This window comes from Oryctolagus cuniculus, chromosome 4 (genome assembly GCF_964237555.1).
Source record: "Oryctolagus cuniculus chromosome 4, mOryCun1.1, whole genome shotgun sequence".
NCBI classification, from domain to species: domain Eukaryota; kingdom Metazoa; phylum Chordata; class Mammalia; order Lagomorpha; family Leporidae; genus Oryctolagus; species Oryctolagus cuniculus.
In genome coordinates this window covers 16245132-16263385 of record NC_091435.1, presented here as the reverse complement: position 1 = coordinate 16263385, position 18254 = coordinate 16245132, and the positions used below count along the sequence as shown (strand labels likewise).

General features: G+C 38.6%; 1 protein-coding gene across 6 annotated transcripts in view; it reads left to right on the top strand.

Moving 5' to 3' along the window:
* The window catches only part of BACH1 (BTB domain and CNC homolog 1), a 57400-nt gene that overhangs the window by 25522 nt on the left and 13624 nt on the right, over window positions 1-18254 (top strand). For all 6 annotated transcript variants that reach the window (XM_008267170.4, XM_002716782.5, XM_008267171.4 and 3 more), the window contains 3 exons: window positions 1087-1380; window positions 4993-6339; window positions 8956-9162. In XM_008267170.4, the coding sequence (XP_008265392.3) occupies window positions 1147-1380; window positions 4993-6339; window positions 8956-9162 (1788 nt within the window). In that variant the 5' untranslated portion in view covers window positions 1087-1146. The remainder of the gene's footprint in view (window positions 1-1086; window positions 1381-4992; window positions 6340-8955; window positions 9163-18254) is intronic.

Sequence of the window (18254 nt, the reverse complement as noted above, 5' to 3'; positions counted from 1 at the left end):
CCCGACCGGGACTAGAACCCGGTGTGCCGGCGCCGCTAGGCGGAGGATTAGCCTAGTGAGCCGCGGCGCCGGCCAGTAAGACTTCTAAATAATGAAACATATTATTACAATCTGGCCTGACACATTTGAATCATTTTCTTTTGTGTGTATATAGGTATTGGGGGGGGGGGGATCTTTATCTTTTGTAGAATGGTATCTCTTATTTGAAAGCACTAACCTTCTTACTGTTTGTTTGATGTAGGGAAATAGGGCACAGGAATAGTGGAACACTATATATTTGTTCCACTGTCAATCTCATCCCATGGTGTGACCTCTGATGCCCTCCATACACTCATACACACACTCATTCACTCACTCACTCAAACCCCTTAATTGTTGCAAAGCAACAGGGTGATGATGCCACTTAGAAGTTTCCTGGCTCCATCTATTTGCTTACAGTAGGTGTTTTCACAGTGTGAAATGTTCCCCTTCCAGAGAACAGTCCTGAAATCCTTAGTTCAAAAAGTTCTTCCCTCCCTCACTCCAAGAACATTTTCCCTAAAATTTGTTAGAAAAACTATCAGTGAGGATATATTTTAAATGAAGTATATTGAAGAGACGTTTCTAGGTTATCTGTAGGATTTTTGTTTCAGTGATAAACATGTATTTCATTCATATTTGACACTGTCATTTAAAAAAATTTTTTTGATCTATTTGAAAGGTAGCAAGATATATAGATACATGCACACACACACACACACACACACACACGGAGAGAGAGAGAATGTTCCCCATCTGCTGGTTCACTTCCCAAATGTACGCAATGGCCAGAGCTAGGTGATTCTGAAGCCAGGATCCTAGGACTCCATCCTGGTCTCCCATATGGGTGGCAGAGATCCATTTTATTTGAGCCATTGTCTGCTGCTTCCCAGAGTAGACATTAGTGGGAAGCTGGATCAGAAGCAAAGCCAGGACTTGAATCCAGACACTCTGATATCAGATACAGATGTCCCCAGGGGAACTTAACCAATATTCCAAATGCCTACCCTTAAAACATTTTAAAATAAGTTATTTTATTTAACTAAAATCTTACATGTGTCTTTGCAGGTTGATGACAGTTAGAAGCATGCTTTCCATTGAACTTCCAGACACCATTTGTTATGCAGAATGTCTCTGAGTGAGAACGCAGTTTTTGCTTATGAATCTTCAGTGCACAGCACCAATGTCTTGCTTAGCCTCAATGACCAGCGGAAGAAAGATGTGCTGTGTGATGTTACCATCTTTGTAGAGGGTCAGCGATTCCGTGCCCACCGGTCAGTGCTGGCAGCATGCAGCAGTTATTTTCACGCAAGAATTGTAGGCCAGGCTGACACAGAACTTACTATTACTCTACCAGAAGAGGTAAGTGGTTCATGGTTCTGCTGACTTTAATTTAACTTGATTAAGTTTCTTATGATTTATAAAGCTAAAAATAAAGTACATTCTTTCTGTCAGGTGGATGGAGGGGTATTTCCCAAGTTTTTCAGCAAATCATTTCTTTCTTGTGTCTTGAGGTTGTATTTATGCATTGTAGAAAAGAATGGTTTTGTGCCATTTATTTTTTTGAAATTTTTTTTTTTGACAGGTAGAGTTAGACAGTGAGAGAGAGAGAGAGACAGAGAGAAAGGTCTTCCTTTTCCATTGGTTCACCCCCAAAATGGCTGCTATGGCTGGTGTGCTGTGGCCAGCGCGCTGTACCAATCCGAAGCCAGGAGCCAGGTGCTTCCTCCTGGTCTCCCATGCGGGTGCAGGGCCCAAGCACCTGGGCCATCCTCCACTGCACTCCCGGGCCACAGCAGAGAGCTGGACTAAAAGAGGAGCAGCCGGGACAGAATCTGGCGCCCCAACCGGGACTAGAGCTGGAGTGCCGGCGCCGCAGGTGGAGGATTAGCCTAGTGAGCCACGGCGCTGGCTTATTTTTTTGAAATATTTATTTGAGAGACTGAGAGAACAAGTTGGCATCTGCTGGTTCACTCCCTCAAATGCCCACAATGGGTAGATCTGGGTTGGGAGTAAGCTCATGAGGCAGGAATGGAATCCAGGTCTCCGACATGGGTGGCAGTAATTGCTGCCTCCCAGGGTCCACATTACTGGGAAACTGATTTAGGAACTGGAACCAGCATGTGATGTGGGTATCTTAACTGCTAGGTGAACCATCTGCCTTTATTTTGTGCCTTAGAATAGTGTTTTTGCATCCATCATTTTTCCCAGTCTTTTGTGGATCCCATGTTTATAAACATGTGGGTCTCTGTTAATGTCCCACCCCCAAAAGACCTCTCTGTTGGGTAAAGAACGCTGGTTAGACTTTCAAGAACGGCTTGCTTTAGTAACTGATGCTAGCAGAGCATCAAGCCTGTGGCATTAGGACAGGAATAGAAGTTACTAAGAGGAATGTGTACAAAATATGTCAAACTTCTTTGAGATGACAGATTTTAGATTCTCTGTGTTAGATAGAGTTGGGTAAACTGTGAACCAGGTCTGTGGTTTAGCTTGTTTCTAGTCATATATATGTTATAAAATTGTAGCTACAATTTTGGAAACAGGTTGTCTTCGTTTTTTGGCAGGAGTCAGAGTACATGGTACAAAATGACAGAAAGGGTCAGCTGTAGACTAGCCTATGTCTTTTCAAAGGGACATCACAAATCATAGTGGAAATATACTTACTGTAGTTCTTGTTTTCAAATTATTGAATGAGACTTTCCAAATGGAGCAAAGTTTGATTCTTGGGTTTTGAAATAAAGGTATATGTATGCATGTCTATTAAGTACTCATTCATTCATTCTAATTTGAAGTATAAAGAATAAGTTTCACATATATAAAGTTTCATCATAGTGACAGCTTGAAAATGTTATATAGCTAATAATATTCTAAAACTAAAGGTCCTTTTGATTGTTTTAACTTATTTTAAAAATTTTCAATTGAAATTTTTATTGAGACTATTGTAAACTCATGTACAACTGTAAGAATTAATGCAGAATTTCATTTTACGCTTTTCCTAGATCCCTCATTGTTAATATTGTACAGAATTGTAGTAATGTTGTTAAGTAGGATATAGATGTTGGTAAAATATACCCATCATATTCAGATTATCCTAGTTTTACTTATACTAATTTCTGTGGTTGTTATATATGTATTAAGTTCTCCATATTTTTATCTCATTTGAGATGTATGTATCAGCTAAGATGTATGTATCAGTTAATATGCTGAATCGTTTCAACACCCAAGGATTTTTTGTGTTGCCTTTATAATCATACTGCCTCTTCCCCACCCTCACCCCTCACCCTATTTCCCTTATTCTCTTCCATCTTTACCTCCTAGGAGCCACTAATATGTTTTCCTTTTCTAAAGTTTTCTTGTTCCAAAAGTGTTATGAAATCATAGTATGTTACCTTTTGGGATTGAATTTTTTTTATTTAGCATAATTTCCTTAATAATAGTCAGATTGTAGGTAAAAATAGTTTGTTCCTTTTTATTACTAAGTACTACTCCAACTTGTGGATATGCCAGGTTTTTTTAGTTTATTCAAACTCTTCTCCTTTTGAAGGAAAATAGACTAATTCCAGGTTTTGGCTATTACAAACAGTTGCTGTGAATTTTTTTTTTAAAAGATTTATTTATTTATTTGAAAGTCAGAGTTACACAGAAGGAGAGGCAGAGAGAGAGAGAGAGAGAGAGAGAGAGAGAGAGGTCTTCCATCTGCTGGTTCACTCCCCAATTGGCTGCAATGGCTGGAGCTGTGCCGATCTGAAGCCAGGAGCCAGGAGCTTTCTCCAGGTCTCCCACGTGGGTGCAGGAGCCCAAGCACTTGGGCCATCTTCCACTGCTTTCCCAGGCCATAGCAGGGAGCTGGATTGGAAGTGCAGCAGCCGAGACTCCAACCAGTGCCCATGAGATGCTGGCACTGCAGGTGGCGGTTTTACCTGCTATGCCACAGTGCTGGCCCTTTTGTGAATATTTGAATGCAAGATTTTGTGTGAATGTAAGTTTTCACTTCTCTGAGATAAAAGATCAGGAGTGAAGTTGCTGGGTCTTGTGGTAGTTGCATGTTAAATTCTATAAGAAACTACCGTACTTAAAAAAAAATAAAAGTGGTCCTGCCATTTCACGATGTACCAGCTGCATGTTGAGTTATCCAGCTATCCAGTTTCTTTGAGTTTCATCAGCACTTTATGGTGTTACTGTTTTCTGTTTTAACTCTTTAAAAGTTGAATGCTCACAGGTTAGCATGTTTTTAAGAAGACTACAGATATTAATATCTTGATCACTCTTATAGAAACTCAGTGTTTTAGAATTGATTTTGTAATTTAGCCCAGGTTGAGGCTTTCTGTGTATGCCAGTAGATTCCACTTTGCAGAGGCAGATTTGGTGTAAATGTACAAATTTATATCTAAAGGTTTTGTTATCTAAAGTCCATGAGTCTTTGCCAAAATAGTACTGAGGCATGATTTGTAGGACTTCGATCACTTTTTAAAATCAAATCTTTAAAATTTTTTATTAGAAATTTTTGATTTGCAATAAATATACTGTATGCATTTATCATCTAGATCAGGGCTTCTTTGTAAATGCTTTATTGTTTTTATCCTTAAAAATTCTACTCTTGTAGTTAATACCAGTCGTGTAGTTTAATACCAGTGGAATATACTGGTGGAGCTGAGCTAGCATTAGTACCTATCACTTCACTATGTGTGTCGCAAGTGGTATGTATTTTGCTTTATTTCATAGATGATTTATTTCCACGAACATGGAAATATCTTATGTCTATAAAGTGGAAGATGTGGCCTCAGTGAAAAGAGTGTGACAGGCATGCTTCTTTAGGCTGCTTTAACTTTGCAATTGCTAGAATTTTTTCCCAAATTAAAATATCTCTTTTATAATTATCACATATAACTAATACATCTCTGTTTCCCTTCTGCTTTGTTTGCTTTTATCTATTAGATTTCAAATGATATGTTTCTTAAAATTTTATATTAACAGGTGACAGTTAAAGGATTTGAACCTTTAATTCAGTTTGCCTACACTGCTAAACTTATTTTAAGTAAAGACAATGTGGATGAAGTATGTAAGTGTGTAGAATTCTTAAATGTACACAATATTGAAGAGTCCTGCTTTCAGTTTCTCAAATTTAAGTTTTTGAACTCCACTGAAGACCAGCAAGAATGCCAAAGAAAAAAATGCTTTTCATCGCGTTGTCAGAAAAAAGACCTTAAATTTTCACTTGTGGACCAGAGGGATCTAGAAACTGATGAAGTGGAAGAATTTCTGGAAAATAAAAATGTTCAGACTCCTCAATGTAAACTCCGTCGGTATCAAGGGAATGCAAAAGTGTCACCTCCTGTGCAGGACAGTGCCAGTCAGACCTATGAATCCATGTGCTTAGAAAAGGATGCTTCTTTGGCTCTGCCATCTCTGTGCCCCAAATACAGAAAGTTCCAAAAAGCTTTTGGAACTGACAGAGTCCGTACAGTGGAATCCAGTGTCAAAGATGTTCATGCCGCTTCTGTTCAGCCAAATGAGACGTCTGATAATGAATGTCTAGGAGGAGGCCAGGACTGTGCAGATTTACAGGTGATTTTAAAATGTGAAGAGAGTAAATCAGCAGTGGAACATGAAGAAACAAAGATGAAAGATCCCGCGTCTCAGTGCTCAGCCGAAAAAACGGAAGTGGCTCCTTTCCCCCACAATTCCTCTACAGACCCTCATGGACTCTACTCTCTGTCTCTTTTACACACATATGACCAATACAGTGACTTGAATTTTGCTGGTATGCAAAACACAACAGTGTTAACAGAGAAGCCTTTGTCAGGTACAGATGTTCGAGAAGAGAAAACATTTGGTGAAAGCCAAGATTTACGTTTGAAATCCGACTCTGGCCCCAGAGAAGATGGAAGCCTTGCATCTAGTGATCGGAGTAGTGTGGAACGAGAAGTGGCAGAACACTTAGCAAAGGGCTTCTGGAGTGACATTTGCAACACGGACTCTCCTTGCCAAATGCAGTTGTCACCTGCTGTGGCCAAAGAGAGCTCAGAGCAGCTCTATTCACAGAAACGGTCTGAGTGTCCCTGGTTGGGTATTAGGATCAGCGAGAGCCCAGAACCAGGTCAGAGAACTTTTACAACGTTAAGTTCTGTGAACTGCCCTTTTATAAGTACTTTGAGTACTGAAGGGTGTTCAAGCAGTTTGGAAATTGGAAGTGATGACTACGTTTCAGAACCCCAGCAGGAACCTTGTCCATATGCTTGTGTGATTAGCTTGGGGGATGACTCTGAGACAGACACAGAAGGAGACAGTGAATCCTGTTCGGCCAGAGAACAAGAGTGTGAGGTAAGCAGGATTATTTTCTTAATTCATTGTTTTAAAAGCCATCAGTTGAGATTTACTCTGGGTCAACTCCTGTTCCCTAGGGTTATGAGCAGGTTGAGAGAGACAGGATGAAACTTTTATACAGTTATAAAAATTATATGACCATGTGATAAATACTGAAAGTGAAATCAAATTTAAATTTATATTTCAAGTAGATGTACTTTATATTAACTGTAGAGTACATTCATAATTGACTTTTTAACTGTGTAAATCAAGTGTCACGTCCTGGGAGGAACAAGAATAATGATTCTATAATCATTACACAATAACATCTGGAAAAATGCAGTTTGTAGTAAGGGACATTAATAGCCATAAGGATCTTTAGACCTAGGACTAGTTACTGATTAATGGATTTAGCAGTGACTAGTTGTAAGAATGTGGCTTCTAATGTAAAGTTTTCTTGGATCAAGATTTTTGTGGCCATTGATTTCTTTCTTATTTTCTATTAGCCATTTCAGCTATTAGTTTAATGAATGTCTTAATAATTTAGCATGAGTTACTTGCAAGTTAATTGTAGTGAGCTTAACCTGCATATTCTTGAATAGAAGTTATTTTATAGCTGCTTTTTATAAAATATTACTTTATGTTATAAAAATTGTTTAATATTAATTTTTCTATTTCATATGATTTTGTGTAGTTTTCAAAGGTTGAAGTTTTTCTTTGTAGTTGCAATTTGTACTTTTTATAAATTAGGTTTCTGTTTTACCTATCACATTTTTCCCTTTCTTGAACTTTAGTTTTTTATGTGGTAAGACTATTTATGAGAGTTTTACCCTTGTAACAGAGTTTTAAGTGCACAACATGGTATTGTTAGTTATAGGTACAGTGTTTTACAGTAGATCTATAGAACTTACTCATCTGGTGTGAGACGAAACTGAAACTTGACCCATGGATAGCAGTTCCCTACTTTTCTCTGCTCAGTCTCTGGCAACCACCATTTTACTCTCTTTTTTCACATTTGGCTATTTTAGATACTGTATATGATGTGGGGTATGTAGGGTTTTCTCTCCTATGACTGGCTTATTTCACTTAACATAATTTCCTCATAAATTCATCTGTATTATAGCAAAATGGCAAAATTTTCTTTTTGTTAGACTGAATATTGTTCTGTTCTATATATATTCGTGTACCATGGTTTCTGTATCCAATCATCTGTCCCTGGACTTGTAGATTGTTTACTATTATGGCTATTGTCAGTAATAATGTGATGAAGATAAAAGTGCAGATACTTCTTTGAAAATTTAATTTTAATTTAATAAATACCAAGGAGTGATATTGCCACATCATGTGCTTGTTACATTTTTAATTTCTTGAGAATCCTGCAAGCTGTTTTTTGTAGCAGTTATACCATTTTCCCACCAGCAGTATACAGGAGTCCCAGTTTGTCCACATCCTATTTTTAGCATTTTCTTTTGTTTTAGAGCTGTTGGGTGACATAGGTTTGAAAGAAGCTTTGGAAGGAGGTGGAGCAATGGTTTAATTTAAGGAGTAATATGTAAGCATGGGCTATATCTGTAGTTTTTTATGACATTTGTAAATGTAGCATTTGGAAACACTGTGAAGAATGTTAAAAATAAAACATTTTGTATAACTGATTTCTGTAAGCTTAAACAGCAAGCTAAATAGGTTGATAGACTAACCAATGTTGTTTGTACTTTGGCTAATTAAACTCTCACAATTACTGATTTTTTTTAAAAAGTTATTTTCTCCTTTTTCCAAATTTAAGTGTGTTGAAAATGATTTTAAAGTATGAAATTGATAAGATTTTCCTTTTTACATTGCCAAGTGGAATGTGTGGCTTTTTTTTATTTTTAAATTTTTAAAAATTTACTTGAGACAGAAAGAGATTGATTTTCTATCTGCTGATTTTACTCACTGAATGCCCACAACAGCCTAGGCTGGACCAGACTGGAGCCAATACCTCAGATCTCAATCTGGGTCTCCAATGTAGGTGTGTGGCGGAGGCCCAAACATTTTTAGGTATCACTTGCTGTCACCCAGGGTATACATTAACAAGAAACTGGAATCAGGTGTAAAACTGAGACTAACCCAGGCACTCCAGTGTGGGATTCAAGCATCCTAGCCTGCATCTCAACTGTTCTGCCAAATGCCTTCCCCTGAAACTACTGTTTTTTTCATACATAAATAAATTTTCTGAAGTGCTTTAGAATTGACTGGCATAGAAGGAACTGGGAATCAAACCAGCATTCTACGACAAGCAGTGGCTTAAATTGCTGCTCCATAATGCTGGCCCTAAAATCACTTTAGAAAGTTTTATATCTGTGTTATTCACATGTACCAGTAAAATAACATAATTCTAGCTTTCCATTTCAAGTATGTTAATATTTATGTTAATGTTTGACTTGCTGAAAAGAATACGCTTCTCAATTTGTTTCTTGAAATTTCTTAATTAGATTAGAAATATCAGTCAAATTCTCAGATAATGATTTTGTAGAAATTGGGATGGGGACCTAGTTTTTAAAAATTCAAATGAAATTCTCTGAGAAACTTATCTCCTAGAGGTAAGTATATTTATAAAACACTGCAAAAATTACTAATGTTTGTTTCATATTCTAGGTTAAACTGCCATTTAATGCACAGCGAATAATTTCACTCTCTCGAAATGATTTTCAATCCTTGTTGAAAATGCATAAGCTGACTCCAGAACAACTGGATTGTATCCATGATATTCGAAGAAGAAGTAAAAACAGAATTGCTGCACAGCGCTGTCGCAAGAGAAAACTTGACTGTATTCAGAATCTTGAATCAGAAATTGAGAAACTGGCAAGTATACAATTTTCTTGATACTCAAATTCTACCATAGCTATTTAAATTCTTAGGTCAGATATAATACTCATTTAAAAACATACCAGATACCTTTTTAGAAAAATTACATGGCATTTTCAAAAGATTAGGAAATTAAATATGAGAGTTTTTCCTTTATTTTCTTACTTCTGTAAGCATTCTACATTTTATTTTATTTTATTTTATTTTATTTTATTTTTTGACAGGCAGAGTGGACAGTGAGAGAGAGAGACAGAGAGAAAGGTCTTCCTTTGCTGTTGGTTCACCCTCCAACGGCCGCCGCGGCCGGCGCGCTGCGGCCGGCGCACCGCGCTGATCCGATGGCAGGAGCCAGGAGCCAGGTGCTTTTCCTGGTCTCCCATGGGGTGCAGGGCCCAAGCACCTGGGCCATCCTCCACTGCACTCCCTGGCCACAGCAGAGAGCTGGCCTGGAAGAGGGGCAACCGGGACAGAATCCGGCGCCCCAACCGGGAGTAGAACCTGGTGTGGCGGAGGATTAGCCTAGTGAGCCTAGTGAGCCGCGGTGCCAGCAGCATTCTACATTTTTAATGTGATATATTTTGATATGTAAGTTGAGAACTATTTCCAGGTACTTGTTTGTAAAAATGATTTTCTATTTAAGGATAATTTTACTCTATCTAACTCATAGTGGTTGAGTCAAGGTTGAAGAAATTATAAAACAATCTGATGTGTTTGGTGTCTATAAAAGTTAGTGTTTCAGTTATTACTTCAAATGAAATGCAGACCTGAATAATTAGTATTGATTTGTATCAAGAATAAACAGACCATTCAGGATTTTTCATCTAAGGATCTTCCATCAATCCTTATAATGATAAGATCCTTAGAAGAGGGATTGTTTATTGAATTGAATTTTGTATACCAGTATCAAAACACAAATTGAGAAATGGATTAGTTTGCTCTTCTCTCTTCTGTTTTGCTTTTCCCCTGCTAGTTGGTGGAAGAATATTGTATGAAAGAGGACACTGGCATAGTATATTCTAGCTAAGGATATAAATGTCAATAAAGACAACAAGGAAACAGACTAGAATTAGTAAAAGCATTCTTTGAATATTCACTTTTGTGATTAAAGTTGTGATTTTGAAAAGTCTTCAAGCCTAAACATTCTAGCTATGAATGGGAATTAAATAGCATCAGTTTGGAAGAATTGTGCCTTTATATATATATATAAATATGTCATCAAGAAAAGTTGAAAAATAAATGTTTATTATTTATATCTTGTGCATATACATTATGCATTAAGATGAAGAGCTATCTACGAAGTTAAGCATAGCTACATAAAAAGTCAAATATTTTACCAGTGAATCATGGCATGAGAGATATTAAAAATATGTATATGATATTGCTGAGTAATTAAGTTGTTAGGACCCAAGAAAAAAAGTTAAAAATTCACTATTATTTAGTACTTTTGGAATATATATCTTTCCTGCCTTTGAGCACTAGTGTAGTTTATTTTTTTAAAAGATTTATTTATTTATTTGAAAGGCAGAGGCAGAGAGAAAAAGAGAGGTGTCTTCCATCTGCTGGTTCACTCCCCAGATGGCCTCAATGGCCAGAGATGTGCTGATCTGAAGCCAGGAGCCAGGAGTTTATTCCAGGTCTACCACGTGGGTGCAGGGGCCCAAGGACTTGGGCCATTTTCTACTACTTTCCCAGGCCATGTCAGAGAGCTGCATTCGAAGTGGAACAACCAGGACTCGAACCAGCGTCCATATGAGATGCTGGCACTGCAGGCAGCGTCTTTACCCGCCATGCCACAGCGCCGACCCCGTATTGTTTCTTTCCTTTTTTCTTTTCTTCTCTTCTCTTCTCTCTTCTCTCTTCTTCTTTTTTTCTTTAAGATTTTATTTGAGAGGTGTAGTTACAGACAGTGAGAGGGAGAGAGGATCTTCCATCTGCTGGTTCACTTCCCAAATGGCCGCAACAGCCAGCGCTGAGCTAATCAGGAGCCAGGAGCCTCTTCCGGTCTTTCACACAGGTGCAGAGGCCCAAGGCCTGGGGCCAGCTTCCGCTGCTTTTCCAGGCCAGAGCAGAGAGCTGGATCAGAAGAGAAACAGCTGGGACACAAACTGGCACCCATATGGGATACCTGCACCACAGGTGGTGGATTAACCTGCTGTGCCACAGCACTGGCCCCTTGTATTGTTTCTTATTATCCAACTTTGAATTAAACACTCACCTGCCTTTAGACAGAGGCTAACATTTTGAGCTTTAGTGGTTATTCTGTGCTACAATAGAGGTGCTTTTGTATTGGTAGGGTATGTGGAACTACATGAAATCCATTGTGCTACTAGAGCTCTTAGTTCTTTCAGTTCTGGCCTTCCCTCAACTATTGATAGCCCTCAGTAGAATTGATCTAATTTTTATTATTGGTAACTGTACTTTATACATGGATTCTAAGCTAATGTGTTTTGAGAGTAGGCATTACTCTTTAGAACTACTCCATTTCTTGGCTAACAGGTTTTATTTATATATTTTGATAAAGTTAGCCATGGAATTGCTGGATAATTAATATTTTTAGAATCCTTTTTTTTTTTTTTAAGATTCATTTATTTGAAAGAGTTAGAGAGGTAGAGACAGAGAGGTGTTACATCCGCTGGTTCATTCCCCAGAGGACTGCAACAGCCGAAACTGCCAATCCGGAACCAGGAGTCAGGAGCTTCTTCTGGGTCTCCCACGTGGGGGCAAGGGCCCAAGGACTTGGGCCATCTTCTACTGCTTTCCCAGGCCATAGCAGAGAGTTGGATCAGAAGAGGAGCAGCCGGGACTCAAACCGGCACCCATATGGGATGCTGGCGCCTCAGGCCAGGGGTTTAATCTGCTTTGCCACAGTGCTGGCCCCCCCGAATCCTTTCTTCTTTCTATGTGCTTTTTGCCTGCTGTACCTTTGCTTCAATAGAGAGAGGTGGGAGATACATACAGTGGATATAACTGTGGAATTCTCAGTCACATTCTTATTTTTTTTTGACAGGCAGAGTGGACAGTGAGAGAGAGAGACAGAGAGAAAGGGCTTCCTTTTCCGTTGGTTCACCCCCTAATGGCCGCTGTAGCCGGCGCACCACGCTGATCCGAAGCCAGGAGCCAGGTGCTTCTCCTGGTCTCCCATGGGGTGCAGGGCCCAAGCACTTGGGCCATCCTCCACTGCACTCTTGGGCCACAGCAGAGAGCTGGACTGGCAGAGAGGCAACCAGGACAGAATCTGGCACCCTGACCGGGACTAGAACCCGGTGTGCCAGTGCTGAAGGTGGAGGATTGCCTAGTGAGCCGCAGCGCCGGCCCTCAGTCACATTCTTAATTGTAACCCCTGATAGACAGACACATTTTTTTTGTCTCATGTTTGTTACATGTAAAACTGGATCATACTAGTCCTTTCTTTATAGAGTGGGTGCTTAAATGAGTTTATACTTTTTTTAAAGATGTATTTATTTATTTGAAAGGCAGAATTACAGAGAGGCAGGGCGGGCGAGAAGGGGTCTCCCATCTGCTGGTTCACTCCCCAGATGACCACAACAGCTGGAGCTGCGCCGATCCAAAGCCAGGAACCAGGAGCTTCTTCTGAGTCTCCTAGTGCGTGCAGGGGCCCAAAGACTTGGGCCATCTTGTACTGCTTTCCCAGGCCATATTTGCATTTGCCTAAAGTGTAAAGTTTGGGTTTGTGCCTCACCCTTATTAATCTCTCTCATCATATTGAGATTCCTTTCAAGAGGTTAACAGAATAACTACTGGTTAATTTTCAATACAAAGTAGTTGGTTTCCTAGCAGTTTTTATGAAACTAAAAATCAGATTGGACAGTTTGTTTCTTGTATTAATTTGAACTCTTTGGCTTCAAGAAACAGAAATCATATGAAGAATGAATGAGTGAATGAATTTGCCTTGAGATCATACATGTACAAGCTAGAGAAAGGAGCCAGGCCTCACAAATAGCATTAAACAAACTATTTAAAGACTGTTGTGAACCCAGGGAATGTTCTCTCTCAGTTCATCTTTGTACTTTTCTTGGACTCTGGTTACTGCTTTTGTTCTAGATCTTGTCTTTTGTAAACACAGACAAACCAAGAGAAGTTATAGCCACAGATTTGTTCTTAGAGGCATTGAGAGTTTACAATACACTCGAATGTAGACAGATATTCTTTTTGGTATCTTTGAGATGTTGCTACTCTTTGGAACCATGGCCCATAGCTAGCAGTGTTCCCTGTTTATCCTCTTGGTGGAAAAACCTATTTAAGGAAAATTACTTATTTCATAATTAAACATTCATTTGCCTATAGCCAGTCACTGATGGTATTTAACATCTGAAGGAATTCACTGTGTTTATTTCCATAGTTTGATAATACGCAGGCAAAGGGACCTCCATTTTAGTAAGCTTTGGTCTTTGGCTATTGGCTATTTTCCTAGAGTGAAATCTTACTTAAACTTTTCCTATTTGGTCTTGAGATAATAGCATAGTAGATTGTGGATAGATTATTCTGCAAAACACATGAAAATAAGTGTTTGATTAAACAGGGTAATCCTTCTAAAATGAGTCAATAGTGTAATCATTACAAAGAACACTACTGTCTCCATGCGCTGGGGAAATGAAAGGATGATGTTAGATCACATTGAGTAAGTTATATTTCTCAACAAGTTCTGTTCTGTCAATCTAATAGAACTTTTGGAGAAAAGAAAAGGTATATATTTATTGGTAAATAAATTGATGGTCTTGACTTTAACATTTATTTTGAATTTTATGTTATGGGTGAGATATTGCTTTTATTGTAAGAATTTAATAGGCACAATACATAAATCAATAGCATAACTTTTAAACTAATAAATATAAGATCTTTGGACAAAATTAATCAGTCCACTTCTGTTAGTATGTTTGAAGAACTTGTCTATGTGGGTTTCTGTACAAGGACCAAGTTTGTTCTTTCTTGGAAGATTAATTCAGAAGTTAGAAAATATATATGTCTCTGATAACCGTTTTGGCCTTGAAGGCTACCCTGAAATGAAGAAAACCATACTTTTTTAAAGAAAAAAAACTTAGCAAAATTTATTTCTCTCAGAGGTATCAAATGTTTGTTGATAGCAACTTGTAAGTGGTTAGAAATCGAATAGTCACAAGCCCTTGAGCTCAAGGTTGAGATGTTCAGACATCATCTTCTTTCTTTCTTTCTTTTTTTTTTTTAAGATTCATTTATTTTATTTGAAAGGCAGAGTTAGCAGAGAGGCAAGGCAGAGGAAAAGGGAGAAGGAGAGAGAGGGAGAGAAAAGGAGAGAGAGAGAGTCTCCCATCCACTGGTTCACTTTCCCGATGGCTGCAGTGGCTGGAGCTGCGCTGATCCAAAGCCAGGAGCCAGGAGCTTCCTCCGGGTCTCCTACGTGGATGCAGAGGCCCAAGGACTTTGACCGTCTTATACTGTTTTCCCAGGCCACAGCAGAGAGCTGCATCAGAAGTGGAGCAGCCAGAACTCAAAGCGGCACCCATATGGGATGCCGGCACTGCAGTGGCAGTGGCTTTACCCGCTATGCCACAGCACGGCCCCAAGACAACATCTTAATTTTTTACTCCTGTCCGTTATGATGGGACAGGAGTGAAATAACCTGATATGTCTTTACTGTTTTGCATTTTGTGTTGGAGATTGCATCTTATTAAAAATATAGCCTGTTAGATCTATAACTAGTCACATTGTGTGACTGCTTTACCAATATGTACCCTATTGCCCCTTATGAAACCTGTTGTATACCATTCTGTGGTGCTTTTGAGCATTGCTTTATGAAGTGTGGTCTGTGTCCATTGCATGTTTTTTATTCTCATCCCAGACCTCTTGGAGGGTCCCAGGAACATGCATTTTATGTACGTTTCTGAGGTAAGTTTTATGTACCTTAACCTTTGAGAACTCACTACACTGGAGAACAGGCACCAGCTGGGGGCTTTGCATTCAAATGACTGGAAAGCCCTTGTGGCCTGGGTTATGTAACCTCTAGCACTCACATTCCCTCAAAAGTAATATGTATATAAGAATAATGGCTACCTCAAGATTGCTGAAAGAATCGAATGACATCAGAGATGGAAAGCTTTTTGTACTGCTCAGTACATATTTGGGGCTCAATAAATATTAGTTATAAATAAAAGTGGCTTTCTATTTTTTCTGTAAGTATTGGCTAGTCACTACATAGTACATGTGTTAGAAACAGGGAAGTCAAAGATGAATAAAGTATTATCCTCACTTATAACCTTATCAGAACTAGGTTATGTATGTGCTTTTTTTCTTGAACTTTGTCTCCTCCCCACTCCTTCCTTGTTCTAAAAATGTGAAGATTTTAGAAAAGTGAAATGAATGGTACAATAAACAACCGTATACTCCAAGTATATTCAGTTACTGACATCTTGCCACATTTGTTTTATTTCTCTTTCTATCTTGGTCTGTTTCTGCCCATCTGTGTCTCCCTACCTGATCTGTTTCTCCGCACCAGTTGCTTCATTGGTCTTTGTGTCTTTCTCTTTTCATTAATCTATCTTAGTTTCTTTCTCATCTCACTTGATTAATATTGGTAGCCTGTCCATTGGTCTCATGGTCATTTCTGTCCCACTGTCTTGGCAGTCTTTCTTCTCTGGCCCTCTTTATCTTTTACATTTTGAAAATTTTTTTTTTTTAAATTTATTTGACAGGTAGAGTTAGACAGTGAGAGAGAGAGAGACAGAGAGAAAGGTCTTCCTTCCGTTGGTTCACCCCCTAAATGGCCGCTATGGCTAGAGCTACGCCAATCCGAAACATTTTGAATCATTTGAAACATATCACATAATGACATTTCAGCCCTAGATTCTAGATAAGACATTCTTATATGTGACTGTTATTATACCTGAGAAAATTAACAAATCCTCAAGATTATATCTAGTACTTGTTCACATTATCCTGATTTTCTCCAAAATATCTTTCCTAGATGTTTATTCTCCTGCCAAACTAGGATCTAGTCATCACACAATGCTTTTTGTTAAACCTTTTTATTCTCTTAGTCTAGAACAAGTCTTCCCATTTCTTTTTTAAAGATTTATTTATTTATTTGTAAGCCAGAGTTAAATCTTCTATCCTTTGGTTCACTCCCCAAGTGGCCACAATGGCCAGGACTGAGCAAGGAGTTTCATTCCAGTCTCCCACGTGGGTGGCAAGGACCTAAACATCTGAGCCATCTTCTACTACTTTTCCCAGGTCATTAGTTGGGAGCTGGATTGGAAGTGGAGCAGCTAGGACAGGAGGCAGAGCCGATATGGGATGCCAGTGTCACAGGCAGCATCTTTTTTTTTTTTTTTTAATTAATTTATTTTATTTTCCTAGTCCTTAATGGAGTATTTATTTTTTTAAGCTAAAAAGTTTATTTTGGTACAACTTTGAAGTCTGTGCATAGCTTTTTCATATTACCCATTTTCTCACTGTTATTATTATTTTTACCTAGAAACCTTTTATTTAAGGTATACAAGCTTCATGCATTCCATATATACAAATATAGGAACATAGTGATTCTTCCCACCCTAGTCTGCTTTCTGCCTGCACACCCATCTTCTTCCTCCTCCCTCTCCTAGTCCCATTCTTATTTTTCACAAATATTTATTTTCAGTTAACTTTATACTCATAAGGTTAACCCTACACTAAGTAAAGACTTTAACAAATAGTATGAAAAAACACTTTTCCTCAACAGTTGAGACAAAAACTGTTCAAAATCATCACATCTCAAAGTGTCAGTTTCACTTCTATAGATTACCTTTTAGGTACTCTATTAGTTACCACAGACCAGGGAAGCATATGGTATTTGTTCCAGTTGCATCGACTTTGTTGCGAAAGACAGGATTTCATTTTTTTTTTTTTTACTGCTCTGTAGTATTCTATAGTGTAAATATGCCATAATTTCTTTATCAAGTCTTCAGTTGATTATCATCTGGGTTGATTCCATATGTTAGCCATTGTGAATTGAGCTGCGTAAACATGGGGATGCAAATAACTGTTTCATATGCTTATTTCATTTCTTTTGGGTAAATTCCCAGGGGTGGGATGGCTGGATCATATGGTAGGTTTTTATTCAGATTTCTGAGATATTTATGTACTGTCTTTCACAGTGGCTGTACCAGTTTACATTCCTACCAGCAGTGGATTAGGGTATCTTTGCCCCCACATACTTGCCAGCATTTGTTGTTTGTTGATTTCCGTAAGAAAGCTATTCTCACTGGGATGAGATGAAACCTCATTGTGGTTTTGATTTGCATTTCCCTGATGGCTAGTGATCCTGAGCATTTTTTCATGTGTCTTCTGGCCATTGGAATTTCTTCTTTTGAAAAAAATTCCTGTTTAAGTCCTTTGCCCAATTTATTTATTTATTTATTTAAAGCTTTCATTTAATGAATGCAAATTTCATAGGTACAACTTTAGGAAAATAGTGGTTTTTCCCTCCATACCCAGCCTCCCACCCCCACTCTTGTTCTACCTCCTACTCCCTCTCCCATCCCATTTATATACAGAAGACCAACTCTATACTAAGTAACAGTTTCAACAGTTTGCACCCACTCACACACACAGTGTAAAAAATACTATTTGAGTCAAGTTTTGCAATTAATTCTCATAGTAAAACTCATAAAGACAGAGGTCCCATATGGGGAGTATGTACACAATGACTTCTGTTGTTAATTTAACAACTAACACATGTATGACATCAGTGATCAACCGAGACTCTTGCCATGAGCTGTCAAGGCTATATGGAAGCCTTTTGTGACCACAAACTCTGTCAGTATTTAGACAAGGCCATAAGCAAAGTGAAAATTCTCTCCTCCCTTCAGAGAAAAGTACATCCTTCTTTGATGGACCCTTTTTTCCACTGGGGTCTCACAGAGATCCTTCATGTAGGATATTTTTTGCCACAGTGTCTTGGCTTTCCATGCCTGAAATGCTGTCATCGGCTTTTCAGCCACATCCGAATGCCTTAAGGGCTGATTGTGAGGTCAGAATATTACTTAAAGCAATTGTCATTCTGTGAGCCTGCTGAGTGGACTGCTTCCCATGTTGGACATTCCCTCCTTTATAATTCT